The sequence below is a fragment of the Epinephelus fuscoguttatus genome, linkage group LG4, assembly GCF_011397635.1.
Source record: "Epinephelus fuscoguttatus linkage group LG4, E.fuscoguttatus.final_Chr_v1".
NCBI lineage: Eukaryota > Metazoa > Chordata > Actinopteri > Perciformes > Serranidae > Epinephelus > Epinephelus fuscoguttatus.
The window spans coordinates 6,959,692-6,971,335 of NC_064755.1; the positions used below are offsets into that span (position 1 = coordinate 6,959,692).

At 42.1% G+C, this 11,644-nt stretch overlaps 2 protein-coding genes across 2 annotated transcripts; both read right to left on the reverse strand.

Moving 5' to 3' along the window:
- Positions 1 to 304: 304 nt before the first annotated feature.
- foxl1 (forkhead box L1) lies at positions 305 to 2,208 on the reverse strand. Its single transcript, XM_049574364.1, has one exon. The coding sequence runs from the start codon at positions 2,037 to 2,039 to the stop codon at positions 867 to 869; it is 1,173 nt and encodes a 390-aa protein (XP_049430321.1). The 5' UTR covers positions 2,040 to 2,208; the 3' UTR covers positions 305 to 866.
- Positions 2,209 to 8,353: 6,145 nt separating this feature from the next.
- On the reverse strand, positions 8,354 to 11,426 carry acd (ACD shelterin complex subunit and telomerase recruitment factor). The gene is made up of 2 exons (XM_049575233.1): positions 11,125 to 11,426; positions 8,354 to 11,008 (listed from the first exon to the last, which is right to left on the reverse strand). Exon 2 carries the CDS (start codon positions 10,911 to 10,913, stop codon positions 9,111 to 9,113), a length of 1,803 nt encoding a protein of 600 aa, XP_049431190.1. The 5' UTR covers positions 10,914 to 11,008; positions 11,125 to 11,426; the 3' UTR covers positions 8,354 to 9,110.
- Positions 11,427 to 11,644: the final 218 nt, after the last annotated feature.

The window sequence follows — 11,644 nt, forward strand, 5'->3', positions numbered from 1 at the left end:
TAAATTACATATTTTAAATAAATCCATGATGCAGGACAGCAAAACCGAACGATGCTCAGTCCTCTACAGTTGATGCCTGGCTATCTTTAATGACCATCATGATCTATATAACTCAGCACTGAAAGGAAAATACAGAAGTACATATGTTCTCTGTCTTTTTGTTATATAAAAAACAACTTTTAGTCACAGGAAGGGGCATTTCAGTCAAATAGCAACTTCCAACACAGTTTCTATTTTGACTCACAGTTTTAAATAAATCATGCTGCCATCTCTGTAACCAAACTAAACTTTATTTTGCACATGGAATTCAGAGCAGAGTGGAGTGTGAAATAGCATTTGATTACATGGTTGAGTACTAAACTTTATTCTCATATTGTGCGGTATTTCCAGAGTTCAAAGATACTGTAAGCTACACAGGCCCAGCCATGACAGTCAAGATTCTTCACTGAATTATGGGATATTTACTCATCCTCAGGAATGAAGAGGGAAATGCAGTATATATGAGCCTTCCCTAAATATTCACATGACAATGACACATCCGTATATACTTTTACCCTTTGTTGTATTAAGCGTTAAATTGCACAGCCATAAACTTTGAGGAGCAACAGGTTGGGAATACTTGGCGAAAATAACCACAAATAATAACCACTGACATTTACGCATGCGTAAAAATGAATCTAAAAGCCTCACTGCTGCTCTTTGTCATTGTCTGAACATCACTGTATATGATGAGGATGGCAGAGATCCTGAAAAGAGCAGAACAATCAGCTGCATCATGGTAGCTCATCACGCAAAGCTAATTACAGAGTTTACATTTTGAGCATCTGTGCGTAAAATACATTAAAAGTCTAATTTCATAATTGTAGTCATTTAAAATGCAGTACTTTGTCGGGGTAGGTGAGTGACAGGTAAGAGCAGAAGGGGAATCCCATCTGGTACAGCTGATGCGGTCGGGCACCGAGGACCACAGACGAACTGAACGCGGGACTCCTGCGCTCTGCGCATGTCTCCGCCGATAAACCGAAGATGCTGCTGCGCATTTCATCCTCACTTTTCGACAAGATACTCTCGATGCTAAAACCTTTAGATTTATCCCTGCTCGGTACATTTCCTTTCGGCCTGTCCTGCGCAAATGCAGCCAAGTTTGTGTTTCCTGCGCAACTGACGGCGCAGAGCGGACCTCTCTCCTTTTCTCTCCCGCTGAACGCTGACCTCCTCTCCTCTGGCTCTCGGCGGAGGGACACGCCGGGGACACCGTCCATCCACAGCGGAGCGAGCCTCGGAGCTGGACAAGTCTCAGGCTGGGGGATGTCAAGCCTTCTCCCGGTGGACGCGAGGGTGTCTTGGTTGGGGGACACCTTAGGTCTCTGTATGAGGGGATTTTGGGACTGTTCAGCGTGGTTTAACTCAACAAGAACCGCTTTTGTGTCAGGTTGTGTCTCCATCCTCTCCGCGCCCTGCCTCGCCGGTACCGCTGCTATTCCCGGGTCAGTCTGATGTTTCAGAGAGGTTTGAGGTTCCCTGGATGGTCCCGGGCCCTTAATGCGCTTGTGTCCACCGGCTTTAGAGTCCAGAGCGTCCTGCTGGCTCTTCGCCTTCCTCTTCCTCCTACGGTAGTTGCCGTTCTCAAACATATCCAGGCACTTGGTGTCCAGCGTCCAGTAGCTGCCTTTGCCGGGCCGGCCCTTCTCTCTGGGCACTTTTATGAAGCAGTCATTCAAGGAGAGGTTGTGGCGGATGGAGTTCTGCCAGCCCTGCTTGTTGTCGTGATAAAAGGGGAACCGGTCCATGATGAACTGGTAGATGCCGCTGAGCGTTGCGCGCTGCTCCGGTGCGCTCTTGATGGCCATGGCGATGAGCGCGATGTAGCTGTAGGGCGGCTTCTGCGGAGGCTCCTGGCGGGCCGGCATGAAGCTCAAGGCAGCAGGCACGACCCCTCCGCTGTCCCCTCCATACAAGTAGATGAGCGGGGGGGCGGAGAGGCTGAGAGCCGAGGACGGCACTCCGAGAGACGGCAGACGGCCGTGGTAGAGAGTCATGACGCCGGGGAAGCTGTGGTGTGTCCCGGGGAAAGTTGAGCCTGCTCCCGAAGCTCCTCTCCACCACTGACTGACTCCCCAGCCTCATGAGGGCCCCAGAAATGTTAATAATTGTTGTACGTTTGCTGTGTTATGTTGACTTTGCACTGGGAAATAAATTGTCCATCATAAACAGTCGGTGGTGTTCTCAGCCCACCCACATTAATTAAAATTTCATTGCGCTGAAACTCCCTCATGTTCCCCCCCTCGGCCCAACAACCAATGAGGTGCCGGGTTATTCCCTCATCTGTTTATAGAATTAGTCGCTTGATAAGTCTGCCCACCCAGGTTGAATCAAGCTGTGTTTATTTGGAAAAATTTCCGGGCACCCAATACATAAACGCACTGATGTGCTGTTTGAAATATCACGTCCACCCCTGACGCTGAGAGTTGCTCACACAGAGAGAACAAGCAAACATTGCCGAGTCCTTTCTGGGAGTTGCTGTGGGCTCGCTCAAATGAAAACAAAGTGTATAAAAGGGAAAATAACTTCAACAATTTCTTTTAACTCGTGTCAGGCTCAAACCACCCCACTTTATTCAGAGATCTGAGGACGCAGGAAATGATGGATGACTGACAAGATATTATCACAATTACACTGTTACAGCTACTACAGCTCCACAGCTGCTTTAAACGCAGATATCCTCAGCATCCTATTACTATCATCATCATTATTGTTATTATTATTATTGATCAATGATAATCAGTTAATCAATAAGTTGATTATGCACCATAATGTTTATAAAATGTCAAATTTCAGGTTTTTCCCCTATATTCTTATTCATTATTATCCATTAAATGTATCGCCGTCTTTATTTTAAGACTCTCTAAAACAGTATTTTTTTTTAGGAAATTACAATATGTAATATTTCACAACATATTACACTGTTATCACCTCATAGATTTTTTTTCTATTTAACAAAATTCATAATTGTGGAATTCATGCAGATAAACATAGTCATTTTACAAAAGCAATTTAACTGTATTAAAATGAACCACAATAATTTTACGGGAGCATATTGCTAAATCACAGTAATCAGATATACATAAGCTGTGAATTTACAGTTAAACTCAGTAATTTACAGGAATATTGTTATATCATGGTGCTGTAATGGGCATTAACTGTTAGGTTACAATTGAATATAGTAATTTTAAAGGAGCATACTGCTAAATCAGTCATATGCAGGCATAACTACTGTGAGATCACAACATACAGCTGTCATTTCGCAACAGTTCTCTGGAAAAATGATACAACTCACTGTGGAAGTAATGCAACTAGTAGCCACTAATATATTGTAACTTTACAGTCAAATATTTTACATCTACAAAAAAACACTGTTTATTAGCAATTTTTGTAAAATCCACACATTCCTGCCTTCAGTCCTCAAGACACAATCTCAGCGGATGGAGTTCTCTATCTGCTGATGAAAGCCATGGGATGTGGCTGACAGATCCGGAACAAAACAGAAAAGTAAGTGGACCTTGAGATGAAGTTTGTTTTGTAAAACTGGTCTGTTAGAGTGTAAATTTTATTAAATTAAATTTCTTGTCTGGTTCAATGCACTAGGTATATACTAAAAAAAGATAAATACATAATATGGCAATTCATTTCATTAATACTTTAATTATAACACAAGTCACCACCTGTTTCCATTACTTACAGAGCAGTTTATCAGAGCACTTAATACATGTATTATTTAGCTATATCATCCTCTATATTTAGTGATCATTTGTGTCTCAGTGCACTCTGTTATCACTGTATATTTGGTGTATGTGCACTATTTATTTCTATCTTGTTGGCAAAGGGACCGTTTGCAATATTTAACAAAAATGTTACCCATAGAAATACAATGACTAACTTTATTTCTCTGATGTTCCCATTTGTTATTAAAGCTTATTTTCAGTTGCAGTCTCTGTGCAAAAAACTTAACTAACAGTCGCTGACACATACAAAAGACCACAGAGCAAGACATCACACACCACGTTAGACAAATTTAAAGCAAGAACATTTTTAAGCCAAACCAACAGACTGCAGTCAGCAGTTATGGACTTGTGTAGCTTATAGCTGACTTATTTTAAGGGCTAGAAGCCGTAAAGGTTGGCTACCACTTTTTTGATGTAATGGATCTGTTCTGTGTTTAAGCACAGGATGGATTAGTTTGGGCTTACCTCATCATAATATCTTTAAAAAATAAATACATTAACAAAAAGAGGTCTTTTCCTTGTGACTGGCTCCCTTAGGAGGTCTCTGGTGGTTTCAGGGCCCTGGGTAAATGCTGGTTCTGGGAAAAAGGCAGATCACAGATTAACAAGACTGTATTATTTGGAAATTGTTCTAAATAATTAGAGGTAGGGAAATTTAAGAAAATAAGCTAATGCAGGGCCTGTCCTAGACTTTCAGGGGCACTAAACAGGATTTGGTTTGGGGGGAGGGGGCCCTTATAGTAACATTTTGCATCATCACATGACACTGAAATAGCACAGATAATGTACATAAGATTGTAAAGACTAAAATGGGACCTATAGCGGCGACACTAACTTTAAACAGACTACAGTAAATACAGTATTTGTCTATTACCCCCTCACTCAGTAAATGGTGCACTTACACCGGCCTGCAAATGTCATTTATTAAAATTAAATCAGGGGCTGCAGTGCTGGCCAACGGTCAAAGAATACCTTGTGAGGGTAGTTATCCTAGTTTTCATTGACCTGTTTCTGAGCTTATTGTTTTGTCACTATTTTTTTTCTTGCGAAAAGCACAAATTGTTTGTTTAGAACGTTAGTTTTTTATTTAATTATTGTCTCTTGTTCGTTAAAAAAAAAGTCTTTTCTAGGGGACCCTGTGCAACTGCTGATATTGCTTAGTGAGTAAGGCCAACTCTGAGCTTATGTAAGTGATCACAACACCTGTACAATATATACCACCTGTGTAAAGTTTATACCAAACACCACCCAGTTCAACAACTCACCTCATTATTGTTTTGTCCACACCCATTATCATTTTAGCACCAAGTCAAATTCAGAATGATCAGAGTTTCATAGAGGTCAGAATATTTGTTAATCACAGCCCATCTGTTCTTATTATTTTGTCCCATCTTTGTTAGTCTACTGTCAGTTATCAGAGGGAATTTTGGGCCTGGATGGTTCCCTGAATCAACAGGATTTAGGATATGTATACCAAATAAATTCCTGACAAATCTTCCATTTTAACACCAAAAACACACAATCACACAACACAGAAAATACTGATTGATATAAAAACTGACAAGCCACTCAGAAAAAAGTCATATTAAACTGATGGTGACTCTGCTCATCTGATAAAGCATCCTGTTGTAAATGTTGTCTCTGTTTGTATCAAAGTGGAACTAAATAAAATGTGGTGTTTTAATTGTCTTTTGAGAAGCTGCAGGCAAGCACTTAGGACTGTATTGCCTTACAAGGACAACATGGACAGTGTATTATTTGTAGATGTGAGCATGATGCTTTATATTATGTATTTTCCTGTTTATAGGTCAAAGGAGGATTATAACAACTTTACAAGTGCGCACAGCTGGCTCCTGCTTACATTAGGGGTTTGGAGCTTTCAGTGGATAAACTCAGAAGTTGGTCTTTTCTCTGTTTCTCTCTCAGCAGACGGTGATTCATTAGCAAATAAAACTAAACTAACATGCAAGTATTAGACGTGTACAGGCCACGGCAAGCCGCATTAGACATTTTCAAAGGGCAGCTGCTGGAAAGTTCTTTCCATCCATACTGCAGAAGACACATTTTAGAACTGATACAGAGTATTTATCTGTCAGCCGCTGCACTATAGGAGCCTGTGATGTAAGCAGCTGGAGTTCTGTTGGAGGGCTGTTATCCCAGTGTTCATGCTATAGCCTTTCAGATACAGGACTCATTTACATCCTGATTAACATTACATGACCAGTGTGAGAAATCATTTCACACAATTTTACAAAATGTTCCGTGTAGAGGGAGCTCAAGTAATGTTTCAGATAAAGTAGCAAATAGATCGCTCAGCTTTCATTTCCAACTGAGTGTCACAGCTCACTGTACCATTAATTAGTGTTCAAAAGACCATTTTTTTTCATGTCAACTACCTGATGAGTTGACCAAACACCAGGCAAATTCAACAAAGGCCCAAAGGTTCAACTGTTTCCTGCCCTCTTAAATAATTCAAAAAGCATGACCTGTAAAGCAGGGAGCTTATCAGTTTCTCCCTCAATTGACTTGGGCAAATACCAAAAAGAAAGTTTAAAGGGTAACTTTAGCATTTTTCAATCTGGACTCAATTTCCCCATGTTTTTGTGTCTAAGTGACTAATGGGAACAACAATTTTTGGAACTGATTCAGTAAAAGCACTGCAGCCAGCAACTGCAAAGCAGGGTGCAATGCAACACAATGGACAATTGAGCACAGTGACTTAACATCCATTAAATGCTTGTTTTTTGCCGCTGACAAGCTCAGATTGTTGATCTCTTGTAGATCTCCTTTTGTTAAAGAATGAGATTCTTTTTGTTAAACCAAAACAGCCGTGAAATTATATTGCCAAACCCACCAGAATCTATTTAAATAAACAGTAATTTGATCATTGTCAAACACACTTCATTCAAGGTCGAGAGAAACAAAATAAAGTAAAAAAAAAAATAACCAAAACATTTTGTTCGTCTTTCCGCTGTTACAACAGTCACCAACTCTGGTTTGGTTGAAATAAACCCTCAGTTCACCAGTTCGATTGAAAATATGCTGCTCCATACGTGCTAAAATGATGGCTGGAAAAGGTCTGTCTCTGTTGGGATCATTTCCATAATGTTGTCAGAGACTTTAGAATAACACTCGGAGCCTGTCAGTGGCAAAAACAAGCATTTTAGTGGACAGACATACATGACGCCTGTTTCACCACTTCTGGCTGCAGCCCTCTCGCTCAATACTGGACCAGTTTCAAAAATCATTGTCTCCATTAGTCACTCAGACACAAAAATGGGAAAATAGGGTCCAGGTTTAAAAAATACCAGTTACCCTTTGAAGAGCTTGTGGATCTGTTTCCTTCCTTGCATGCAGCTTTAAGTTTAGTCAAGTTTACCCTAAAAGATGTAACAGTATACACAATACTGCATGTCACCTTAAAGAGCCCCTCCAGACATGTTTGGAGACATAAAAATACCCTGCTTTGTCTAATAATTTGCTTCTGATATGGTTTTTCCATAAAAAGTTCAATTATATCAGTAAAACATTTAAAATTACATCTACACCTCGCTCACTGAAAGACCCAAAACGTATGAATATACTGACCTTTTTCATTTCAAAAGTTCAACTGCTGGAAACAAGAAGTCTCGTTCTTCACTGAAAAGTGCTTTCTCATGCATCGTGGAGCTTCCAAACTGGTTGTGATGTCACTACATCAGAGGTGTAGATTTTGGGGGGGACACAGGGGACACGTCCCCCTCAATATTTAGAACATGTGCATTTGTCCCCCAGATAACACAAAGTAGCAGAGGACTTTTATTTTGACAAAATTAAAGACATTTACACCACAAATTGATACTGAAATGGCACAAAGTGGTGCAGAAAATGTCACCAGAATGCAGAGTGGGACCCTAACCCTTGTCAATAAAAATGTCTGTCACACAGTTGTGTGCGGGTCCTTTTCCGCTTTTTGTCACACAGTCACACCATTTAACCACTAAGCTCATGATAACTTGTCCATTCACTGGTATTTTCTTGTGTACACAACTTGCCATTATGAGAATAACTTTGGGGCAGAAATGCAGATTTGATCAACTGCAACTACTACTTACTACAGTCACTGTGCATATGAGTTTTAGCTGAAGACTGAATAAGTCATCTGTATTATATTAATGTTGTTAATTTGTTAGGATTGTGGTCTGGCCTTTTGTCATTAACTCTGCACTGAACCTCTCAACCTCAGCTGGTTTGTCATCCAAGTTCCAATGAGTGGTATTTGGTGACATCTTCTGGACAAATAGAAAACTGCAATGTTACATTAGCACAGCAGATAAGTGAGACTTTTTCGTAACTTGAAATAATTTTTTGACTAAAAGTCACACTGAGGGTTCACCAGACTCTTAGAAAAGCCTTTTTTCCCCTACTCTGTATAGTTTAGAGTACATGATGGACGCTTGCCTGCCTTAATACAGGTCAGTTGTTTCCTCTGATATGATGATGATGGTAACGTCCACTTCAGTCCCTTGATCATTCTATATTTACTTGAAAGACCCATAAAGGAATAAAAACAGATGAAATATTTTGGTTGAACAAACTCTTTATTACAAAACTTGGTTGGTAAGCAGACCCTGAGCTAAGGAGATATTTCATCCCCCCACATGACCTTTTGTACATAAATTACTCACCACATGTTAAATTTAATTCTTGAAGAAAATTTTTTTCAGAGGCCGCTGGCTAACGTAGAATTGAAAAACTGAGAAAATTCTTGATGAACTGAGTGAAAGGGCAGGCTGCGTTAAACAGCAAAACTATATCAAAACATCTATTTACAAACTCTCACACAACTTGTGCAGTATAATCCTAGTCTCATTTATCCAGTTGTATCTCAGTACTTCCCAAACAGACAGCCCCTTCCAACTGGAGGCTGAACTGAAAATTAAACTTATCTCTGCTCTCTTCAAAGCCAGACTCCACTGACCTTACTGCTGCCTCGATCAGCTGGTTACTTGGTGTTATTGTGCGACTTTGCTGTTTAAAGGGTTAGTTTGGATTCATCAGAGTCACACAAGAACACAAATACACTATCTATGCAATCTGTTGTGACACAGGGTAAGTAGTTGTTATACAAAAGGTTGTCTGGGGGGTGAAATATACATTTAAGATTAAATTAAGACAGCAAAGGAACAAAGTTTAAACTTATTACTTGGTAATTCAGACATAGCGTACAAAGCTGCTCTGGAATACCACCAGTCTGTGAGTCAACACTATGTCAGATGAAACAATAAAACAACTCAAACATTAACAGATTAATCAGCTTAACTGTCTCTCAACCTTTTGAACCTAAAGTTAGGTGACCTCAGTCCTGTCAGACGAAGTTTGATCAGATGTCACTGATGTGTCGTGTGGATTCTCTGTCTGCTTTGGAACGAGAAGATATTTCACTGCCCAGTGCAGCAAGGACTGTGCGACTTTGAAACGACTGAAATCCTGCAGATTCTGTCCTGACGCTTGGTAAGAGTAAGAGAACGGCCTGCCATCGCTGTGAACAGTGGGACTCTTACTCGAGACAGTCCCCACAGTTTGACCCTGTCTGTGACTGCTGCCCTCTTCAGCCCTAGAGCCTGCCTGACTGTCAAAGAGCCAAGACGGAGGGCTCCTACTAATCTGAGATTCCTCTGCTTCCTCTTCCACTAAGGTGGTCAGTGCTTCTGGTGATGGCTCACTTCTCTTTCTCTTTCTTTTTTTTCCCTCAAAGGTTTCTTTTTCCAAAGTCTGTTTTTCCTTGTCCAAAGCCGGAAGATTTTGTTGTGCTGTGTCGCTGTGGTGTTCGTCTGTGGCAGGCAGTAGGTTTGACGGTCTGCTAAAAGGCTCTGGTGGACTCACAGAAGTTGAAGAAACCGCAGTGGTGGGGAGGCTAGTTGAGTGTGGCTGTCTCTGGTATGGCGGGAGGTAGCTGTTCTCTCCTTTGCTGTTCTCGGATGTCTGCCGGGATTCCTCGGAACTGGTGACAGGAAGTTGCAAGCTGGTTAAGACTGCAGAATGATCAGACTTGAATTCAGTGGCAGTGGGATTGTGGGGTGACTGGGTTGGTGTTGCTTCTGGGGATGCATCAGAGGATAATGAGGTTTCACATGGTGGAGGAAAAATGTCCCAAGGGTTGGATAAAGGCCGGATGTCACTGTCAATCATCAAGCCCTCGTGTAGCATACTGTCCTCCAATGGACAAGGTGAATTCTCATTGTCTCCATCTGGCTCTACAACGGCTGGCTTGGCTATTTGCCACTCTGCACCATCACCTGAAGGCAGCGTCATCTCTGAAGATTTGCAATCTTGAAGTAACTCTCTCTTTCTGTCCTCAGAGGTGGCAGAACGGCCACTTGTTCCAGCACAGGTCTGCTGAGTATCTTCCTCTGGGATGATGAGGCACTTTATGGGGACAGTGAAACATTTCATTCCTTTATATCTGACCCTGTCAACGTCCCAGCTCGTGGCAGTGAATGTATCTGGGTGGGCCAGTGATGGGATGTAAGTTGAGGTGGAGGGCTGCGGGCTCACTGGGCGGCTGCTTGCTACGATCAGCCTCTCCTGAACATCCTCCAGCACAGCCTGTAGACAGTCATGCTGCCACTCCCCCAGCAGCTCTGATAGATCAAACCCACACTGGCTCTTCTGAGAGTCCTCCTGACCCAGCAGGGCCCTCCATGTCATACAGACCTTCAGCCTGATGGAGGGCAGTGTCATGCAGCAAGGGGTGTTGTCTTTAACTGGACCAGCTGCAGTTGAAGCCAGCTCTCCAACTGATAAGAAGAATCTGCTTTTTGTCTGTTCAAGGGCCATGTGAAACTGCAGCCGGTAGTCCTGTATGCACACGGTGGTGTTGACCAGGCTGGTGAAACACTCGCGGTCCTCCTGCTCCTGGAGATGCTCCCAGGCTGATGCCGTGAGGATGGCCGGGATCCGGAGCACCCCGTCGGACAGGAAGAGCAGCCCTGTGGGGCCCTCAGAGCCCTGAGCCTGGGATTGAGACATCTGACCCACCCCGATGACATGAGCCTTGAGCCGCCCGCTGCTGCTCCCCTCCTCACTGCCATAGCTCAGGATCAGACTCTCTATCCACGGAGACAGTGTGCTCCGAGTGGGTCTAGGCATGTTTCTAGTTTCAAACTGTGAGTCTCCAGTTATGCTCCGTCAGACACACACTCACAATGCTCATTGGTTCCTCCTTCACAACGTCACCCTGGGAGCTAGAAACACAAGAAATGCCACCTATGAGACATTGTAAAATACTAAGTTGTTGGTTTAACATGGCATTCTGATTTCATCGGAGAGAGAAGGTAGAAATGAAGCGCGAAAAACTTACTGTGACTGCGCCATACTGACGTCTCCACGACGGGCAGTTTTAAAGCGATGTTGCACGATTCTGTCTTATCATAATACTGCGTGCCTATCCTAAACACATAGTTAGCGCTTTACCTTTGAGACGTCCTGCGCAAAGCATAATAGTGTTTACAGTTGAGGAAAGTTATGGCGGCGACAACTGTTTCAGTTGCTGAAAGGTAGCAGATTTAAGACGTTACTTTTCAAAATAAAAGCGCAAATGTTGGTTACTTTTGCATAAATTATTCAGTATGACCAAGAATACATGTATATTGGAAATTTGAAATGTACTAAATCATCAAAACATGCTCATTGTTTTAGATGATGTATATTACTATAAAGTACACCAAAACTATGCTAGTTGGTTTAGGTTTTATTCACACCGGAAATGCTGTTTGGTTGTATTTCAGACAACTTCGTGCTGACGGGTTGGTTTTGTGGCCGCGTTCCGCTTCGTTCTGTCTTCTCACTTCGTTTAACCATTTCGAAATCTAGATCAGGAC